This window comes from Andrena cerasifolii, chromosome 15 (genome assembly GCF_050908995.1).
Source record: "Andrena cerasifolii isolate SP2316 chromosome 15, iyAndCera1_principal, whole genome shotgun sequence".
Taxonomy (NCBI): Eukaryota; Metazoa; Arthropoda; class Insecta; order Hymenoptera; family Andrenidae; genus Andrena; species Andrena cerasifolii.
In genome coordinates this window covers 3,625,525-3,648,319 of record NC_135132.1, presented here as the reverse complement: position 1 = coordinate 3,648,319, position 22,795 = coordinate 3,625,525, and the positions used below count along the sequence as shown (strand labels likewise).

The window sequence follows — 22,795 nt, the reverse complement described above, 5'->3', positions numbered from 1 at the left end:
GGGACTGGGTTGATGCCCGTGGAGCGCAGAACCGCTCTGCTCGGAGTTGCGCCTTCGTAGTAGTAGGAATTCCGTTCAACTGTAAAGAAAGATCGTGTTTTTTGTAGTTTAACTGTTTATCTATTTATTTGTAACAACTTATAGATGATAAAACGAAATGTAACGAAGCTCAGAATAAACGTGTAGTCTACTATGTTCCAGCTTCATTCATTCGATAAATTATAAAGTCGCGCGCAAACAGGCATACCACAACACAAACACGAAACCCCACAATATATAGAAACATATGCACCATCTCTGAACGTGAAGACGAAACTTGATTTTTCCCCTTTTGAGGTTATGTAACCCATGGTATGCTCTTGATTAGTGAAATAAAAGCGGCACACCACTGACTTAATAGTTGTTGCCTAAAAAAACTATGAATGAATAGTGTTAGAATAACACTTTTTTGAAAATGAACAATTTAGTCAGGTTACGTTCGTTGATGAAATTCTTGAGTAACCGGCATGTACACACTGCAAAGTATGTCTTGGACGCCGAAAATAGACAATTGTACGAAGATATTTTTCCTAATATCTGTGTGTAAGTACTCGAAACAAGTAGTTCATTTAAATATTCCTTTTCCTTCATCAGAAGAGGAAAACAAATCTTTCGTTACCAATTATTACGTTACATTGATTAGAAAATAATCTTTAACTCTCGGACCAACTGTGACTTATCGAAGCATATTTTTAGGAAAGACATACAGAAGTTATGGAGAAATCCTCCGCAATGCGTCTACGCAGGGTTCGATCCAACTGCAGAAAGTTTGCACATAGGAAATTTATTAATTCTCATTAATCTCTTACATTGGCAACGTTGCGGCCATGAAGTAATTATCCTGCTGGGAGGCGCGACAGGCATCATTGGTGACCCAAGCTATCGAACATCGGAACGTACCGAAATAGAACAAATAGTGCTGAGAGAGAATCTAAAATCCATAAGAAACGATATAAACACTATCTTTACGAATCACGAGAGATATTTCAGTAAGGGTGTACAGAAATTGATTCCTGTAAAGATATGCAACAATTTAGACTGGTACAATGACATAAATATACTCTCCTTTATCAGCGAGATTGGGAAGTATTTTAAAATGGGCGCGATGCTTGGCCGTGCCTCTGTACAGTCTAGGTTGCATTCCGATACTGGGATGAGCTTCACAGAATTCAGTTACCCACTTTTCCAAGGGTACGACTGGCTGCATTTACAGCGAGCGTACAATTGCAACTTTCAAATTGGGGGTCAAGATCAAATGGGAAATATAGTAGCTGGTTACGATCTAGTAACTAGGTACATTAAGAAACAAGTTTATGGATTAACACTACCATTAGTCACAGCCGAGGGTGGGAAAAAATTTGGAAAGTCTACTGGCAACGCGGTCTGGCTCTCGCCTTCAAAGTCCTCTAGCTTCCAGCTGTATCAGTACTTCATTAGGACACACGATTCCGACGTGGAAAAGTTTCTTCAGTTTTTTACGTTTATACCTTTACATCACATCAAAGCAATCGTTGAAGATCATATTAAAAATCCAGATCTTCAGAGGGCGCAGAAAATTCTGGCAGAGAAAGTTACACTATTGGTTCATGGCGGTGAGTTAATACTTTGTTAGAAATCGACGTGCGTTACGAAAAGTAGCACGTTTCAGTTGGCCACGAAAAGAAGCACACTCCATCGTTTCTGACGAATATTAGCACGTTTGGTCTTCCGCCGCGAAGACTAACATATTTGACTGCTTCGCCACGAAGAATAGCACATTTGCGGCGAAAACTAACATATTATCCGGTTTGGTCACGAAGAATAGCACGTTTCAGATTATATTGCAGACTGCGGAAACTATCAGGTTTCAGCGCGTGGTCAGTTTAAAAGAATTCAACTGTTTAAAATATTGTTTAATAAATAATAATTCCCTCTAATCGCCAAAAGACAATACGTATGAAAATTTTAATATGCATAATTTAGGTACTGTATTTTAATGTTTAATAAATTACCGATCTAGTACTAAATAAAAATCGCGCCAGAAAGTATGTAAGTTGACGCCCTCGATGTTTCGTAGCCAACCATCCAAATGTGCTGCTATTCGTCGCTAGAAACGGAACATGCTACTTTTCGTGGCAAACCGCTCAAACGTGCTAGTTTTAGCAGCGAAAACCGAAACGCGATTGTTTTCATGACAACGAATAGTGCTGCTTTTCGTAAGAAATTTGAGACGTGCTACTTTTCGTAACGCACGTCGAAATATGCTGAACGATAATTTTTTAATCGTGTCGCTTCATATTTATTAATCACGCGTTACTGTTTTGTAGAAGAGGGATTAGTTGCAGCAAAACGAGCTTCTGCGATCCTTTACGACAAATCTATTGAATCTTTGGCAAAGGTGAATGCGAATGATCTATTACAGCTATTGGAAGGTGCTACTATAGCGGAACTTGTGCCTGAACCTGGTATCAGTGTTCATGATTTAGCTATGAAGGCAAAGTGTTTCCCCACAGAACGTGATGCGAGAAGAATTATCGCGGCTGGTGGTTTTTATATTAATTACCAGAAAGCTACTAATACAGAGGAGGTCATTGTGCCGGGAATACATATATTGAGCAACAATGTGACGCTACTCAGGGTTGGGAAAAAGACTTACCATATTGTACGGTGGCTGTGAAGTATGCTTACGATTTAAAGAATTGTTTCTAAATTATTCAAACTTACGGAAGCCGAAACTCGTGTACAATAAGTAATTTTAGTTTGTATATATTAAAATAATAATTTTCAACTGATGAATTCTTTCGCGTATATTGACAATTGTAAGTATGAAACTACCCCTTTTACTACACCTCATGCAAAATTAATCGGCCCTTCAGGGCCACGGACAGATAAACACTGTGCTACATCGTCAGAGAGGACTCTCACGAGGGAAGATCGCAAACCCGAAAATTTAAAAAATTCTGAAATTTGTGAATATGTAGGGGATTTCCTCCTGATTACAACGCATTTTTTTGCTGCTTAAATTCACTCTAAGGGGATGAAATTAACTCCTGAAAATTCGGCTATTTTTCGATTTTATTCTGTAACTCGCAATCTGCATGAAATAGAAAAGAAGTTTTAAGACAAAAGTTACTTTTTTGAATTAGGACTTACAGTTCGCGAGTTATAACACAAAATCGGAAAATAGCCGGAATGTAAGGGATTAATTTCACCCCCTTAGAGTGAATTTGGGTAGCAAAAAAATTGCGCTGTAATCAAGAGGAAATCCCCTATATATTCATAAAGTTTCAGAATTTTTTGAATTTCCGGGTTCGGCATCTTCCCTCGTCACTGGAATGTCCTTGCCTAATATGAGGGACGTTCTCTAACATAATTCTCTTCATGTATTGGAGAAATAAAGACTGTCGTGCATTTTGGCGAAGCGCGGCGATGCGAAGAAGAAAGTTTATAAACAATTGATTCTTAAGGTGGGTCCTCACCAGCGAACAGTTCGCGAACGCTGGTGGAGTCGCACCTTTACGGATCCGCGCACACTAGTGATCCTCTAGGGAGTGATCAGTATAACCGCAGCCATCTTGGAGCAAAACCGGAAATAAACATATCTGTCTCTATCAAAATTTTTGTCTGTATCAGTATTTCTGTCTCTTTCTATCAGTATATCTGTCTCCTTCTACCAGTATTTCTGCCTCTTTCTTTTTTTTATAGTTTCTTTCTCTGTCTACTTCCGCTTTTGCTCCAAAATCGCGGCAACCAATCAGCAACGATACACGTTAATCCGATCACTCCCTAGCGGATCACTAGCGCACACTAGACCAAAGCGCAGCGACGTATAATTATTTATTATTAATTAGGTCGATTCGCTTCGCCAAAATGCGCGTCGGCCTTAATAAGATTTTTCTGTAGAATTTTTCTACTTGGGTGTCATAAAAAATCAAGTTTATCGGGAAGAACCCACTACCTCTGATATTATGACGTCCATCTGAATAAAAACACACCGTTGCATTTAAAAAAACAATGGTCACCTTGAAATCTCGAAGGCACATCCACCTATTTAAGATTTGTGACCATTACAAGATGTCCCCCTCGAAAGGTAGTAAATTTTAAAATGAAAATTTATAACATACCATTTTTTATTTAACGTATTAATAACTGAACATTATAAAAATACAATTTACATGATTATTACATTAAAGAATCTTCTGAACGAATATATTCTCCTATGTCAGCTTGGTGGAAACATATTATTGCCGTTGGATCTGCATATTTGCAGTCCATTGTACTTTTTGCTGTGACACCAAAACCCTGAAATAATTGCAATTATTTCATTTAGTGCAAAAGCACTACAAAGGCATTGATGTGTACACCTGACATTTCACTCACCAATGGTATGTCATTCGTGGAGAAAACAACCACTCCTTGATATTGAGATATGTTTTCAGTAATTCGACTTAAGCCAGCTTTGGAAACGTGGTGTCCATATAAGAATTGTTGTTCAGCGGAGGGTTTGAGCCAGATTTTATGCTGAAAAAGAAAATCTAAATATTTGCGAAAGTTTCGAGAACATTGTAATTATAAATTTAACAAATGTGCATAATGTTTATGTAAGATAGTACGATTTTACTTATTTTACATTATCTCGATTGTTTTTTCTTCAATTTACACAAACTAGTAAATTTTTAAATTTTGATCAGTACAGAATTTTCGGCTGTACTTCCGAAAGGGACCGGTGACCGGAGTGGAAACACCGCAAACATAAAATTTTAGCTTCGACAATTAATGCGTTCAAAAGATAAAGGGGTAATTGTGCATAAAAGGGTAGACCTTACCGATTTTTTTAATCAGTTTACTACGGCCCCCCTCTTAACAATATTTCTGTTGACTTATGCCGACCCAACGAATTCCACTTTCCAACTTGTTCCGGGTATTAATATTGGTTGGGGCTAGGTTAGCGCAGGGGGCGCGCGCCCGACCGCGGGCGCGTAAAGCATGGTGGCGAACCGATGTGTTTGGCGATGATAAAAATGACGGTTACAAAATTTTAAAAATAAAAAATGGCAGGACGGGAGGGTTCCCGGGCAGGGGGGCCTGCACCAACGTCCAAAAATATTTTCCAAAAAAAATTGAACAATTTTGTATTAATATTTCGGAAACTAATAAATACCCGAAGCTATAATTTTCGATTTAGGGTCCACACCCCCTCCCCAACCCTCTCCCCTAACCTCATCTCGATCGGCCACCGGTCCCTTTCGGATTATTCCTTTCTGGGTTATCCGAATTTTCAAATTAACCTTTTAATCGATGAAACAAAAGTAAATTTTTTACCACTAAAATTTTAAGGGTATTAAGCATGATAAGATACTACTGTATTTCATGAAGTATTTAAAAAACATTATACTGATGGGGTTTTAAAAAAGTGTTTTATTACTCTTTCAAAAATAATAAAATAAAGAGTGTAAATAAATTAAATAAGTTAAGAGAAAATAAAGTACTTACCTGTGCATATGGGGCCAGATGATATAACGCAGTAATGTGTAGTCTGAATTTTCCTGATTTTGTAAATTTTCCAATGCACGTTCCAAAACTCACTAGCCGATCTGGATTTACCATACTTGCCAGAGGCAAGATCTTTTCAGAAACGTAATATACTCTGCCTTTCATTTCACGAAAGCAATAAATACCATCTGGACGATCGATTAATACTTTTACATTGTTACCGATGCTGAAAAATATGTTTTATACACGATGCATAATAATTACTATATGTATTTTGCAAGAAAGACGAGAATAATCGAAAAATGTACAAAAGAATACGCAGAAATTGTGGAATAAATTTGTTCTTTATGACAGGTCATCTACAATTTTTATTAATATTATTATCATAATTATAACCTTTATTCTAATGGCTACTAGTTAACATAAAAAAGTTTACATTTCCGTCCTTATACGAAGTAAAAACTACGAGACACTTACTACTTGGCTAATTTTTCTAGGACAAGCTTGGTTTTTTCTTCAGTTAAACGTTTCATTCTGCCGTATTGTGTGTTCAAATTATAAACAAGCTTTTGTATACAGAGTGATGGAAACACACATGGAATCTAGATATAATATGTGATCAGAATATATTAACACTAAATTTATTTAAAATGTTATAATGCAATAATTTATTCCTCTTATTCGCGAACTTTTCAGTAAATTTTAATCACTAATACGTTAAGCTTTAAAGTCTTTAATTACAGAATTTATTGAAAGAGGTTAAGGTACTATTATTTATCTATGATGGGAAACTTGGAACTTGTAATAATTTTCTACAATGTTTCGTGAACATGGCAAACCTGGCGGCGTGTAGCGTAAACTCCAGAGGCGCGAAGTTTCAAATTCATCTGGGATGCGTTCCACTTACGCCCAAATCGACCGCGCCCACGACGACCGAAAATTTTCCGTTCCACTTGCTTATGAGCTGTTAGAGTTATGAGCGTCGCGGGCGAAAAGTATAGTGGAATGGGATTGGCAAAGCCCGTACTTTTCATTCCGCATAGCGACCGATTTTTAATCGTCTACGATCGATTTCGATAATGCGTGACCAGTTATAAAGTATTGTTTACTTTTATTTATGTTCATAAATATTCCGAGGTGTTGCGGGCGATTTGGGCGTAAGTGGATCGCGCCCATTTATGATTCATCGTTTTTATTATCATTGAAATGAGATCACTACCCACATAGCACAGACGTCTTAAAGACGTCAATTGTATGTCCGTTTTAGGCCTGGACGGCTTCAGGACGTCTTTTGGACGTCTCTAGACGTCTGTGTGCTATCTAGGGGCTTATTTAAATATAAAAGCACACTAATTGGGATTTTCTTATTGCCGCTACGCGACCTGGTGGCAAAAATTAAAACCGTACAATCGGTTTAGCTGTCACATGTAATAGGGCAGTATTGGGAATTTCAACTATTTGATGATCGATTTTGTAAAATTTAACAGACTATTTAATGACAAAAACATTATTGCACTATTTCAATACTTGCGTGACACCAGTCTGTAACGCGATTGACCCGATTACAGAGCCTACTGAAGTAGATGGCGCTCTCACAGTATTTCCCAATAGGGATATCTGCCCTAGTAAAATCACGTCATAATCACCATGGGCTGGTAGTATTTCCACTAGGTTTAGTTGCAAGATGAGCCGTACGATGGCGCCATGGTGGGCGCGTGCGTATTAGGCCGACTAAAGATGGCGCCTTGCGGTGTTCTACCATTTGCATCTTGCTGGGCCGGCGGCGTGCGTGAAAACCATTCCCACTGAGAGTCAGCCTTGTTCCACCGTGTTCAACGAATATGCCCACTTAAAGCAGGCAGCCGCGACTGCCCGCTTATTAGTGCGAGTCTCTGTCTTTCCGTGTGCACAAACGAAGTAAAACAACGATCCTGTGTGATCCACCTTGTGCCTTCTTCCTCCATCGACTTGTTCTCAATCACCACATCCTCGGCCCTCCTTCAGGTATGTATATCGTCATGATTTTCATCCTTTCTGCAACTATCGCAGCCCCCTGTTGTCGAACATTTCACATTAGTGTAAAATTTCTGTCACTTTTCCGACACGGGATGACAGGGGAACCGTTCGTTCCTCATTTTACTCTCCGCGAATCGAAACCGCCCGTGAAAGTTTGAACCCGCCGATTCGTATGTACTAACCGCGTAACACAAGAACTGTCTGCATGCTTAAATTTTAATTCTCTTTTCAATCACCGTGTGTCATGCTTCTGTGCGAACCTTCCGTTCGTACCTTGTTAACATTCCTTACAATAATGACATAGTACTTTATGCACTTGATATCATTTTATCTGATGTTTTTTTTATCTCGTACCTTCCCTTCAATTAGACGCTTACTCTTTTTCGTATGTGTTCTCTGTCATGCCTTAAAGTGGATTAAATTTTATTAGCTTTAAAATGCATCGGTTCATCCCTACAGTGAATTATTTACGGTATACTTATATATTTACAGTTTTAATTATATCTCGTATATTGTTGCTCTCTTTTACATATTTGTCGTGAACCTTATGTTTTTGACGAAACGTTATGGTATTCTTTTTTTTTGTTGTAGTGTCTTATGGTTCTGTTTTGTTTAGTTGTGTGTGCTAGATGTATTCTTTCTTTCCAAATTAATCGGGCAAGTGACATTTGTTAAGGATACGTTCACGTTGCCGTTATTATGGCCACGGTCATTTATTAATTGCTCTTCCTAATTCACAATTCCATGAATACACTAACAAACCGGGTTCACTGTCCGTGAAGACTCTTCAAAACAAAGCGAAAGAAGTAAAGATAGAAAATAGCGAATGCTCCTGTGACGCCATATTTTACAATAAATTGCCGCGCTTAAAGACGCGAAAATTATACGCGCAAGTCCAATTATATTCCCACCCCAATTCCGTTATAAAGTAAACAAACGATCGACAATATACAAATGACACTGGAATCCAGTAATTGAAATTAATTTCGAAGAAACGTCGCTAACGTGACTAACCAGTAACAGTATTTTATTTAGTAGTAACTGAATTTCCATGAGTTTGCGTTACCGCGAAACTCGCAAGCATTATTGTGGCACAATAGTTTCATTTAGAATTAAACGCGCGGAATGGTTTACCGGTAATGGGGTTTTATGTAAAAAAAATTATCCGGTGTCTAAAATAGTTGCATCGCGATTTCAGGAATATTTCTATGTACGTTTCGATAAATACTCGGGGTTTATCGCGTAGGATAGCTACCGCGTGCGTGTAACAGTTTTTATCGACATTGCGTGGCGGTGCCCCCCTCCTTATTCGCGTAAACACGAGTTAGGTATACATGCTTGAGAAACGCACGTGGTTACGATTAACCGTGGCCAAAACTACCAAAGTTCACACGCCACGCTGTTTATTAAGCAGCTTGATAATGCACCCGATAACTTTTGTGTAACAAGCGATGGGTTGCTGACTATAATATTTCGTACTTCTACACGTGCCTCGAGGTCATTTCGTATTATCTCTAACGATAATGAACCGATGAATGTTTCCTCATTTTTTGATGATTTCTAGTTTCTCAAGTTCTTTAAGATCGTCCTTACTCTTCTTGTCACAGGTTTTTAAGCGAGTCGCGGGTCTTAATATTTATAATATTTTCCTTCTCGAGACCGCATACTTCGGCGAGTCCGTGTTATCGTAGACATCGTTTTGTTTCGTAGGCGACTTTGTAACCCGCAGTTTTCGATTCCGCGTTACCGCATAACTGCATGTCTAACTATCTACTGTCGAGTCAACGTGTTTAAACGGTCTTGGCATACATTCGGTGCTTAATTCTATAGCGGAAAAAATATTTTCTACAAATTAACATTAAGTGTATTACGCCTGTTTTTTGTAACTTGTAAGGCATTGGCGTGGATATATATTATAAAACATTTTATAACGATTAGTGTAGTTATACTTTTTACGAAAAACTGCGATTAATTATCGTCCACAGTGCTGCGTTGTACGTAAGAATCACGGAAGAAACCTCGTAACCTGTTCTTTTTTTTTTAAATATTTTTGAATATGTACTTTTGTTTTTAATATTACTTTTTAATACTCAAATGTTACATGGACAGTAATATTAACAAAATTAAGACATATTACAAATAAAATAGCAAGCATTCGATGGAGAAAAATTATACGATAATTATGTACTAATAATTACGAAATATTCCATAAACAATAAACTGGTTAGCTCCAAACATTATAAAACATAACAGAGTGATAAAATAACACAGTAACGAAATAACGCAATAACATATCACATTGGAATATTGAAATTTCGCAATAAAATAATAAAGTTATTAAAGTAGTAATATTTGCACGTGTGGGTTTCATAAATATTAAGCAATCATGCGCGTTTATGTGTAATAAAGTATAAGTTATATCTCTGAAAGTCTAAATTTATAAATATAAAATTTTTTAAGTATTATATAAGTATCAGTAAACAATTGCCAAATATGTGTTTTCTGTAACGATTGTGGTAATAATAATTTATTAACGATTTTTATTGCTATTTTATTAGTTTTCTTTATTTAATGTTGTCAGTATGACTATCCATACAAATTTGAATTATTAAAGAGTAATGTAAAACAGAATATATGCAAAAGCAGCGAGTAATGTTATCAGGTCCCTACGAATTTGTGTTTATGTATCAATAACAGCTAAATTAACAAAAAGTGACAGGCTATTTTTACAGGACTGTTAGTGGACGCAGAGTTAGGAGCGATGGGCCCGCAGTGATGGAGGGGGAAACGCCTATAGGAGCGGTGGTAACGTGTGCGTGACTGACGCAGGCGCAGTTCGTGCACGCATAACCACCACTCCTGTAGGTGTTTCCCCTTCCATTCACTGCGGTCCCATCGCTCCTAACTCTGAGTGGATGATATCTGCGTTCAAATACTTAATAAAAACTTAAAATATTTACTACCCCTATTTTAAGCTCCACAGTATGATTTCGGTTGTGCTTTCGAAAAGTATTTATTAATCTGAGACTATACACATTTGAAATACATGAAATACAAAATTATAAATATCTCCAGAAGTTCAGAAAAAATCGACATTCTGGTAAGGGAATTGACACTTCAAAAATGTCAATTGCAGATCAATTTTTCTTCGTAGTTAATATAAAAAAAAAAATTGCACGGTTAGATACTTTGGTACACGAAAACTGGTGGAACATAGGTCGTTTTTCATACACTACCTTCATTAACTATAGTGTTAAACCGAACCTCCTTAAAAAAAAACAAAAAAAACGAGTGAGTGTAAAAATTAAAAATTTTGAAGTGAAGGGGTAGGTTAGCTAAAAAACGCAATCTAATCAGATTGCACGAGCCCAATCGGCCGAATTATTTAAAGTAAATAGATTTACAGTTGACCCAGTGAAATGCAAAATAACGTAATGCCTTCGGTATCCCATATAAACTTTTATCATTCTTTTGCTTAATACTAGTATTCCTCAATAAAACGCACTAAATGATTGTATGAGGAATAATAAATAAATATTAAGAAATATTTAGAATTTCTTTTTCTTAATATATTTAACACAATTACAAAATAAAATCCGGGGTACAAAATGTCCCACAAATAATGTAACATAATTAAACATGTCAATTAAATATATAATTAAAAGTGGTACCTATTTTCTGGTATGTCTTTTCGATGACTTTGTTTATCGAGCCCGCGTTTCGACAGGTTAAGGAAAGTATGCAATCAAGCAAGATATTGTATTGGCGGAATTTCTGGCTAATTGTAAGTATCGTTTTTCTCGTACCTGCCTGTCGTTTTCCTCGTTGGATTATTCCTCTTCATTTCCTCGTTCTCCGTGCGCGATAAAAGCAGTACTTAATCATAGAGAAAGTTGTGTCGTGTGGTATCTCTTTGGTGTCCATGCACACGCAGGTGCGTCTACGTACATCCACGCTATTATAGAGTTCGCTGCGTGTTGGAATTCGAATTCAGGACTTGTATATTCAAGGTAAACGGCTACTAAAAATCATACGAACACCGACCCGCAAAAAAAAACATGGCCCATTGAGTCGCGTCGCTCAAGCGTCTTCCACCTAGCCTTTCTTCGTGAAGATTTCAGAATTTTAAGGACGGCCGTGAAACACGTCACTCGAAGCTCAAAGTCTCCCGGTTCCCTCGACTCGATCAGTAATTAAAATTCGGATGTCTCGTGTTTGTAAATATCTGTCCCCCGAGAAAAAACGAATTTGAATACCTCTACGCAACTTCTCGTGTTTTGACGTCCGTGGCCAGTAATTAATTCGACATACGCAGAGTGGCTACAACTTTACCCAAGGTTTATTTTCTGCTTCGTAAAAAATCACGCGATTTTTTAATTCTCAAAATTCCCTTCTAAAGATAGAATTTGGTCGTCGAGGATTCTTGCAGAATTATCACGTTAATTACGAGTAATATATTGTAATCGTGGCGTTGCGAGCCGATTGAAATCGCAGCCACTTGACATAATGAAATAATTCTTTTTTTCTGAAGTGGCAGAGGCTTTAGGTAGGGAACGTTTTAAGGTACAAAGTCCGGTTTACCGTTACGTGCGCCCATGTAAAAGCGCGCGCGTCAAGTTTTTTTTCAGGACGTAAATAATTCTGGGAAAGAACGAACGATATCGTTCTAAGGTCAGATTCAATGCCTCACTGATTTTCGGTCGGAGACTAGAGTTTTGGCAGACTCGTATTTACGTAGCAGACGCATATTATTCGAATGGACTGTTTTTTTGTTACCAACTGCTGAACGTTACCGAGGGTTTTCGCCGGCTCTCAGTTGTCATTCGTAGGAGCAACGACTGGCTTTTTACCGAGCTATGTATATCTTATCCGTTACATCGCTCAAACAATGAGCTGATCTGCGCACGCATCGATTTCTCGCAGCCAACCGGCCGCCATATGCCTTTTTGGCGTGTGGCGTGATGCTACCGCTCTGACACGTGCACAATCAGTTATTTTTTTTTTTGTTGTTCTAAATTTACGTAATCCATTGCTCGTGGTATGATTTTAACAATCACATTGAATAAGCAATATGTGTTACTTAAAGGTCAATTATTGCGTCAGTCTTGAGTATTATGATTGCAACATTTACATAATATAATTTCCCATGTTCTACTTCGGTGCGTCTTTGTTTTGTATTAATTCAACGGGCCGATCGACGTCCGAGAATTGTATCGGGAAGACGTTTAAGGGGGGATATTGGGAAGAATAACTGTAAGGTTTGTGGGCTTTGAAATAATTATCATTAAAATCGATATAATTAATCCAATTACGTCTCCTGATTTATTTGGGATTGCTCGTACAATTGAGTGTCCGGATTAAATATCTACTACGGGCATCAGGATTTTATAAAAGTAGAGGTTTTGTGTTAGTGTTAATCGAAGTAGATGTTTAAGATTATTACAAATTTAGAATTTGTATTATATATTGAAATATGTACGCAGGTCGGTAATTTTTTACACGTTTGTAATATTTCTTATCTACGTAAGCCTCAGTAGAATATTAGCATAATCAGTATTAGACTTGCCAAGCTTTAGCTATTGAGAAGCTTCCATTTTGGGAGGGGGGGGGGGGTAAATTCATACACAACTTTATTTATTATGTAGGGTAAACCAACCAGTAATTGACAGCATACCAGTGAAATGTCAATTGTAAATTTAAACATTATTATATGTTTATAAATCCCATATTTTTAGTTGCGCGTATTAAGCAAATATTAATAAGTACAATTCTCATTAAAAGTATGCAGTCATTTACTGGACTTCTACACGTTTTGCTTTATATATTTTTTAAATTACGATAAGAATTAATAATTAATAATTATTAATTATTGATTAATAATTATTATATATATATATATATCCTGCAACTAAATTTACTAAAATTTAGCTCCTCCAACTAAAAATGTTAACGTAATCAATTAAAATACAAGTTATATATATATATATATATATATATATATATATATAAATAACTAAATTTATTAAAATGTAGCTCCTGCAACTAAATATATTAATAGTTACCTTTTTATAAAGTGCCGGTACGTTTACTGTGAAGGGGAGATCCTGGTTTAGAGGGTCGAAATTTTTAATAATTTTTTTTAACTTTAATCTATAGTACCTAATACTCTTAGAGAATATATTTTTAAATTTTCCGAGTGAAATTCGAAGTGTTTCCGAAGTATCAGCAGTTATGCGTCGCGCAGTATACACGCGTCCGGCCGGAAACCATAAACTTTAAAACACATTTTCTCAATACATTTTTCAAGTTAATGAGAAAGATAGCAAAAAAAAATATTTGCCAATCGACTTTTTCGGGGGATTTCTAATTAAATAGATAACCAACCATCATTGATGACTTAAAAGCATTTATGAAATAATTAAATTAAACCATATTTTTGCATAAAAACATTAATTTTTTTTACACAAAACCGTAACTTTTCTTTTAAAGTCCCAGAATTTTGCCAATTTTAGACTTTTTCCTTCTTTTTTTCGTTCATCGACAATGTAAGTTCGTGAAAATTAAGAAAATCTTCGATTTCTCTTTTTGGGGGGCAAAAATTGAAGGCTCCATTTTTCCCGCCATTTCGTAATTCCATTGGCGATGTGCGTCAATGATTAATCAATTTCGGCGCTGTAAATTTTTTAATTAATTTTTTTTTATATTATTTAAATATATATTAAAGTATCCCTAAAGTTTTGGAAAGATCGACTTAATTTTCAAATGTTAAAAAAAATCGCGACAATCACCTTTTTTTCAGCGTCCTAAAAACCAGGTGTTTCCCTTAAGGGGAGGTTCTGATCTAAATGTCGATTTTTCTTTTATTTCATTTTTCGAATGTTCAACCTTTTAGGAAAACGGGTTTGAAAGGATTTGTTGAAATTCGTAAAATTCCCGAAGTTATAGGCATTTGAGTCGCGGCAAATACATGGGTCACAACCGGCTACTCGGCGCTCACGTAAAACTTTAAGGGGAGGTTCTGGTCTAAATGTCGATTTTTTTTATATCATTTTTCGAATGTTCAATCTTTTAGGAATACGGGTTTAAAAGGATTTGTTGAAATTCGTAAAATTCCCCAAGTTGTAGGCATTTGAGTCGCGGCAAATACATGGGTCACAACCGGCTACTCGGCGCTCACGTAAAACTTCAAATGCGTTTTTCTCGAAACAGTGTTCTCAAAACGGTGGGACCTGTATCTTCAAAAGTTATTATCCGATTCGACTGAAACTTGATTTATTTTGAAGATTATTCTTTTGGCTAGGGGGGGGGGGGGGCTAAAAAAAATTACAAAAAGTTGAAAATTTATAATTTTTAAAGGCGTTGAAAGGACGAAAAATACAGGGAAAAGTGATTTCAAACGTGAAGTGTCGTTATTTTCTAAAAAAAATGTAATTTTTGTAATTTTTTTTAGTCCCCCCCCCCCTAGAAAAAAGAATAATCTTCAAAATAAAAAAGGTTTCAGTCGAATCGGATAATAACTTTTAGAGATACAGGTCCCACCGATTTGGATCAATTTTTTGACGCCTTAACTTTAACGACTCCCCAGGGCTGTTTGCACTGATTAATTATAAAACAAAAAATATATTTCTATAACATAAGACATCCTTAATACAATGCAACAAGTCCCATTAAATTATATATAGTAGTTTTCCTTTAATTAATTCCTAAATATCACCTATTTTTTGGGGCTCTAGACCAGAACCTCCCCTTAAAGCACGAAAACGTCTTGCTCTCTTCACTTTTTTTTCCGCTGGTTTCCTTTACATGTTGTTCAAGCTTCAGCAATGGTCAGGCGGAATGGACGGGTCAGGAATCTCTGCGAAAGCGCGTACGTGCAACTGTGTTGATCGACAGAAGTGCTACTTTGCAGAATGATAATTAACTTGTCTTAACTTAACTAATACACTGCCTTATTAAACTGTAATAAATATTTCATCAATTATAGCACTGAATTTGAAGGCAGAATTTTCAGCGGATTTTTCGACGGATTTTCAAAATCGATTTTCTTGAAAACGAAGCACCACTCGAAACTGTTTATTTTACACTTCTGACCTCTTCCTGATAAATTCTGCCGCGTCTACCAAATGCGTTTTGAAAATTAATCTTCTTGACAAGTATGCAAATTTTACTTACTCTTTTCACATAAAATCGGGGCTCTTTCAGTTGGAGCGTCCGCTATGAAACGCCCTGTACAATAATATGGGTCATTGGTGACAACGTGTCGCCGATAAAGATTTGCATAAAGCCAGCAGGACGCATGGAGATTGATGGAGTAATCGGTTATGAGATTCGTCGTATTTATTCTTCGTTCCGCGCTATTAACTCGCCTAAGTCAAGGGGCGATTCTTTATGCGGAAATTAAGTTTGAGGATAATGGTAAGTAAGCGCGCACTTAGAAAGATACATATTAATCAATCTGACCGCGCGAGTGGAAAGGTTAATCAGTTTCCCCGTCTGCTTTTTAATTCCACGAGCACAACTTTCTTTGCGGCAACAGCGACAACATTTCCAACAATTTCTAACGTAATAAAATAAACTTATACGTTTGTCTGTTTTTTTTTAATAAAGTTTATTTATTTTATTACGTTAGAAATTGTTGCAAACAACCTCGGAGTCGTCAAATTACAAATGCCCAAACTCTGGCTAATGGTCCGCAATGTTTCTTGTCTTCAAACTCTGTAATCATTTTAAGAAGTATTGTTTATAAACATATTATGAATGGAAATAGTTGTTTCTGAAGTGATAAACTACTCCTCATGAGTCTACGCTTCTGACTTATTTTTGCATTTTAAAGAATCGTCCCTTGGCCAGTTGTACCACGATTTTCTTCCCACCCTGTATAACGGTTGGAATACATGTATTTCATTAGCCTACTACAGTACTCCCCGGACGTATGTCCGCTTGTCTCCCCGGATTAGAATCCCCGAGTCATCCCCCCCACAAAGTTTGTTCACGCGGTGCCAGTTAGCTCGCTACGCCGGAAAACGGCAGGAAACGAACATCCCATAACCGATGACGAATATAAACGATCGTCTCGCACTGGAAGATTAAAATTTTTATATTTTTCGTCATGGCGAAAGTTTCGTCATGACTCATTTTAAAAGGGAAACTCTCAGGAAGTCATGGGTAATACATTCGAGAAGATACAACGGATAATATAAAAAGTTAAATTTTCTTCAATGAATCGTTTATCCGGCGCGCAGCATTGTAGCTTTCATTTGTCACCGGCCTGTCAAGCGAAATCCGTGCGCTGCTCCCATTCGCTAGCTTTGTCGCTGGACGCTATATAAAAATCGCTATAGTTAAACAGATCAGCTATAGATCGTTCAGGAGTAAGAAACAAGGGAATCTTGATATGAGCTTATTCGACAGAGACCAAATGCTATGTTACGTTTAAACCACCATCACAGCTCCCTCTTCTTCTCACTGCCCGAAAGGAATAAGCCACCTTTCACATTAGCATGCGTGTGCCGAGCATACGAGAAACAGGTGAACGTAAACTGTTATCCGACCAAAGAGTAGCTGTACCAAAGGGCGGCACACTAAGGCGAAGACAGCAATTTGGAAAGAGACGAAATGATACAGTCAGTTTAAATGTCCGTTTGGTAGTCGGAAAGAGTAGAGATTAACAAGAGGCGACATCTAGTATAGCCGGCTTGGCCCAAAAGGGGCGCGCTCTTCCTCAGGCTTCCGCCTATAAGAGCATTTGGCTTGCAAGGTGGTGTTAGCTGTACATAACTAGCGACCCCGCCAGGGCCGGGCCGGAAAAAGCAGAGAAGGACCACGCTTGACTCCACGGCGTCCACTGTAGGAAGTTTTCTCTCTGAGAAGGATGCCAGGTCACGAAGAATATAATACATTCGCAAGCAGACTAAGTCCCTGGCTATCTTCTGCTCTGTTTGGGGTGCATGCACTCACCCGGGACCACCAGGGACGCTTTGGTGGCCGGGGACGGCCTTGCATAAAATCACATGCCAGTCTCCATGCGAAGCGGGTACACCGGGAACGCAACCGCCCGTACAGGGGTTAGAAGAACCACCTGCCCCTGGTGAAACAAGAGGCGACAATAAGATGGAGATGTTCAGCTGCCTATATAGCCAGTTTAAAGGGATAAGGCACCGAGCGAATTCAAAGGTGCCGCTCGGAGTGTCGCCTCTTACTGTTTCCTCCTCTTGGATCCAGCTACAGACTCGCGTGTACTTGTACGTAGGTAGGCCAGTGGGGATAGAAGTCTTGAAGAGTGAAGTGGGGACAGACGAGCTTAGAGGCCTGCTCGACTCACTGATCGACGAGTACACTGGATATGGTATGCGGCTCCTGAACGTAGGAAGGCTCTGTGACGATCTGAACCGCGTCATCTTTGGGAATAAACCATACGCGCCACCTGGATGTGGTCATTGGTACTTCGTTTCTGGATTCACATGTACGCTGATTCCTGCCGCATTCGCTATTCTTTGACTCGTGTCGCATTTACCGACAACGAACGGGAAGCCCGAGCCGAGCCAAGCGATCCGGAGTTGAGCAATCCCACGGCGTGTGGCTCGGCGGGCTTGGGGCGAGCCATGATCAACCCCACGACGCGGGACTCTGCGAGTCTCGCCCCAAGCCCGCCGAGCCACGCGCCGTCTAACTGCACCTTTACGTACCTGCGATCACCTCTGCAGGCAGTGAGCAGTAATGCGAGCTGTGGTGGTGCAGGTAAACGGCTGTAAGCCATCCTGCTGGGATCGAGCATCCGCTGGCGGCTCTACCTCCTCGTGGTCCCCGCTGGACTAAACGAGCCGCTTCCCCCTAGGGGTAGATCCAACTTGTCCGATGACCCGCAAGGCGAGGGCAGGGTTTTTCCAAGTCGCGTGCCTTCCATCTACGCACGCCGTTTCCCTTGGCAGTATTCCCAGAAAGATAGAGAATAACACCTTTTCTCGCGAAGCCGGTATGAGTCGGAAAACCGACTTGGTTGTACGGCGTGTCCGATCGCTATCGCGATCGGGACCAGAAGCGCGCACAATACTTGCACCTTTACGTGCCAGCGGCAGTGGCCGCGATGGGAACACCGGTTCTCGTTCGATCACCGAAGTCAAGCATCGTGGTGCGCGTATTGGGGAAAGATGGGTGACCGTTTTTCTCCTAGTGCGTTGCTTGCTGCTGGCAACCCTACGGGTAGGTTTCCCCGGTTGCGAACTTTATAATTCGTGACCGTTATGGCCTACCCAATAGCAAAATTCCTTACGGTGATCCCATCGAGTCAAGACGTGGTCTTTCGGAACCCACAATGCTTTCCGCCCACCCTGTGGCCTGCACGGTGGTTTCCTAGGGAGGAATGATGCTCACTCCACCTTGCCTGGTTTATATGCTGCTATAGAGGCGACTCTGAGGCGCGGCGCGTCAGTTGGACCTTTCTAAAACCGACACTATCTGCACCTTTACGTCGCACAAAATTAATCCTGCTCTTGCCAATTTTGCTGCTAGTGAATAAGCATGCATGTGAACGGCGTTGCCAGGAGAAATTCCCTTTGAGGGAAATACTATGACGTCACATTACCCCCACTACCATTCTACACCTATCACCTACCTCACTTACATCACGTGACTTGAGTTAGGTTGCCCACTACCATCCGCTTTTCCCTTTTTCCGTCCTTCGCAAGCCAGTTTTGACGCCTAGTGTACAGAACAGTGGGTCTGCTATACCCCCGCTCCTTCCCCACTTGTCCCTTTGCGCATGCGTATCTCGGTCTTTGGCTGCCTCAGTCTGCCTACGTGTACCTTCCCCGGTTATGCGTCCAGCAGACCAGATTCGCGGACGCCTAACCAGGATTCAGTGTCGTTGGCATGCACGTTTGTCCGATCTTAGGCCATTAGATTTCTTTCCGTGGGGAGTTGTTAAAGCAGCCACTTATGGCGATACTATACGCTTCCTACATCTCTCTTGTGCAGCGCCTGAAGGAAGGGCCGGCTCCTAAGGGGCCTCCAGACGCTGATACATATTGCAGTGAAACGTTGATACATCATCGACTCCCAAGTTTCATGATACATGCTACTACGTCTGTAGATCGGTTTCCGTGTATCTGCATCAGAAGCGGAACTGGCATCTTGCTCACCAGCTAGGCGCGTGAGTAAGGTGCAAGTTTCATGAAACCTGTATGCATGTATCAGTGTTTCACTGTAACATGTATCAGCGTCTGGAGGCCCCTTTACACTACGCGATGTGCGGTTGGTGTCTGAGAATCAAGGGAACTCGGTGTACACCTGTCTCACTCGATTCTGACCGCTCTGAAACAAATGCATGGCAGAGTGTATTCCGCTTCTCATGGTTGGCATTTGTCTCGCGCAAATTTCTACAACATTTCGTGAACATGGTTTAGGGCAAAGCCACGCCATAGTCTTCTATCTAGACCAGGGCCGGGCCAGCTTATAGGAGCCGAAGCGCTGCTTGTGGCTCCCAGAGGCACACAGGAGCCGAGGATATAGTACCCGCAAAGATATAGGGAGGTCGCAAAAGTGGTAGCGCGTGTCTGTTTACATGTTTTGAGAGTCGGAACCAGCGAATTAACAGATCTATGGGCAGATAAGGGGCTGGGGCCAGTCAGGGCCAGCCTCAAGGCTCAGGGCATGTGGCCTGAGACTCAATTCCTACTGATATTCCTACAATAGTATAATACCGCGCACAGCCCTGGGTTCTCAAAGACCGCCACTGTTCCAGTGTTTAATTTACGACCTCCTTATATCTTTGCGGGTACCATACCGCGCAGAAAACGGGTTGGCAACACTGTAGTAATGTGCGTGCAGGCTCGTACTCGTAGGCTTAGTAACTGGCCTTCTAGGGGACCCCAGGAAGCCAAATTTTAAAGCCCCTTTAGATAATTTCGGGGCTCCTTGCTTGCTATCAGTAGAGGACCTGAGATCGCTATACTCACGGATACTATTTCACTGTTTTCACTTAATTAGATATACAATTTCAGATGTATGCATGACGTTGTTCAGAGTTCACTAGTGTCACGATCCTGTAATCGTAACAATAAGAAATGTGCATAATCAACTATGTATTCATTCATTTCGTCTATTCCACTTCCGCAAAATATCTGCGCGTATTAATTGAAACTATGTAGAGACTACAATCCGCAATTCCCTTCTGTCTGTTGAATCTTCTCATCCTATTACAAACTTTGTAACGACCCAGACAGATAATAGCCTTCTCTCATATTGTCAAGAACAGTGACAGAGATTTATGATACTGATGTGTCATCTTCATTGTCTGACACTTTCATGTACAAATCTGCAGAATAATTATAAAAGAGAAATATACTAGAAACTTTGGACAATTTCGATCAAAAAGACTAAAAATGTCCACTATGTGGTTAGTTCAATGAAATTAATGATAACTACTTACTACCTTATACTAGCATTACTAGCGCTGTAACGAATATTCGAATAATCTAAGTATTCGAATTTGAGATTCGAATATTCGAATAATTTAAGTATTCGAATTTGGGATTCGAATATTCGAATAATCTAAGTATTCGAATTTGAGATTCGAATATTCGAATAATCTAAGAAGTATTCGAACCTGAGATTCGAATATTCGAATAATCTAAGTATTCGAATTTGGGATTCGAGTATTCGAATAATCTAAGTATTCGAATTTGAGATTCGAATATTCGAATAATCTAAGAAGTATTCGAACCTGAGATTCGAATATTCGAATAATCTAAGTATTCGAATTTGGGATTCGAGTATTCGAATAATCTAAGTATTCGAATTTGAGATTCGAATATTTGAATAATCTAAGAAGTATTCGAACTTTAGATTCGGATATTCGAATAATCTAAGTATTCGAATATTCGAATAATCTAAGTATTCGAATATTTGAATAATCTAAGTATTCGAATTTGGGATTCGAGTATTCGAATAATCTAAGTATTCGAATAATCTAAGAAGTATTCGTACCTGAGATTCGAATATTCGAATAATCAGGAGTATTCGAATAATCGAAGAAATTATTTGTATTCGAAATTATTCAAATTATTCGTATTCAAATTATTCACATTCGAATTATTCATATGCGAAATTATTCGAATAATTACAGCTCTACATCGTACCATATAAATAATAGACTAACGGCAGATTCCTGGTACAATAGTAGTGGAAAAATGCAGAACAATATATTTTTTCTGTGAAGCTTCGTTTTCCAGAAATTCAGATTCGAAACGCCGTTGAGCACTCGAGCGCAGCTCGGCTCTATTGGGAATTAGGCCATGCAACTCAAGACACATTAATAGTTTTGAATCTCGATTTTATTCAGGACACTTGAAAGCAACGTCTTTATAGAACGAAACGATTCGGCAGAAAGAATTCTTGAGGAGAGATGTTTATGCTATCGCTATAAACATCCTGATATAAACATTACAGCCCTGCCCTCTCATGCATTCCGGGGCAGTAATATGAAAGATAATTTTTGCATAAATAAACTTTCATTAGTTAAACAAAACCAACAGACTCAAACTGTCACGCACCCGATTGCTGTATAAAACACTGCTTCTACTTGTATCTGAGTTTGCAAGCGTTGACTTTGAAATGTCTCGAGTTCTATCAGTCAGACGATCCTACTTGCCTACACGAATCAGTCTTTATCAAGCTATCACGATGGCAAGATACAGTGTCAGGGAACACACTGATATGATCATGAGAACGCAGTGCAACTTCCGTTCTTTGAATTAATGCAGAGACAAGAACGGTTAAGAAAATTTTCGGATGACCGAAGTCATCTTTTCGTAATGTCGACTATTTAGTGTTTTCTCTCCTTTTTTGCGTAAAATAATACACAGCCACGTGGGGCCTTAGTAGCGATTATGAGAAAAGCATAATATTGTTCAGAAGGCCGCGTCCAGGTCTGAACCGAACGGCGAACCGAACGCCACTTGAGGCTCCCTATTGCCGCGTTCCTACCTGTGGAACGTATATTTCTAGCGATTTTCGCCAGTTTAGACAGAGTCTCGTGGCTCGCGACAGCTAAGATCGAAGGGCAGAGAGTGTTTAGAGTAGTGCAGACCAAAGGTTTGCCTGCCAACGAGGAAGGGACCTCGGGACCAGGGATTGTAACCCGCCCGGAGCGGGTTACTAGTAACGTAAAGGTGGAATCACACGGCGCGTGAATCGGCGATCTTGGACACCCAAAAACATTATACTACTATGCAATCTGTTACCCATATTTTTAAATTGAATCCAACGCAAA

The 22,795-nt window shown here is 39.2% G+C and overlaps 3 protein-coding genes across 4 annotated transcripts in view; 2 read left to right on the top strand and 1 right to left on the bottom strand.

The window, feature by feature from the left end:
• Positions 1-278: 278 nt before the first annotated feature.
• On the top strand, positions 279-2,810 carry Tyrrs-m (Tyrosine--tRNA ligase, mitochondrial). Its single transcript, XM_076828254.1, has 3 exons — positions 279-582; positions 736-1,631; positions 2,346-2,810. Exons 1-3 carry the CDS (start codon positions 455-457, stop codon positions 2,693-2,695), a joined length of 1,374 nt encoding a protein of 457 aa, XP_076684369.1. The 5' UTR covers positions 279-454; the 3' UTR covers positions 2,696-2,810.
• Positions 2,811-4,130: 1,320 nt separating this feature from the next.
• Positions 4,131-7,283, bottom strand: LOC143377232 (60S ribosome subunit biogenesis protein NIP7 homolog). Of its 2 annotated transcripts, none has more exons than XM_076828299.1 (4): positions 7,158-7,283; positions 5,512-5,737; positions 4,399-4,539; positions 4,131-4,320 (listed from the first exon to the last, which is right to left on the bottom strand). In XM_076828299.1, exons 1-4 carry the CDS (start codon positions 7,277-7,279, stop codon positions 4,201-4,203), a joined length of 609 nt encoding a protein of 202 aa, XP_076684414.1. In that variant the 5' UTR covers positions 7,280-7,283; the 3' UTR covers positions 4,131-4,200. The 2 variants fall into 2 exon arrangements, with proteins under 2 accessions (XP_076684414.1, XP_076684415.1); XM_076828300.1 differs by lacking the exon at positions 7,158-7,283 and adding an exon at positions 5,989-6,342.
• Positions 7,284-7,372: 89 nt separating this feature from the next.
• LOC143377218 (very long chain fatty acid elongase 6) overlaps positions 7,373-22,795 on the top strand; it is a 52,588-nt gene continuing 37,165 nt past the window's right edge. The window contains exon 1 of the mRNA XM_076828280.1: positions 7,373-7,515. The gene's annotated coding sequence lies outside the window, so the exon portion shown is untranslated. The remainder of the gene's footprint in view (positions 7,516-22,795) is intronic.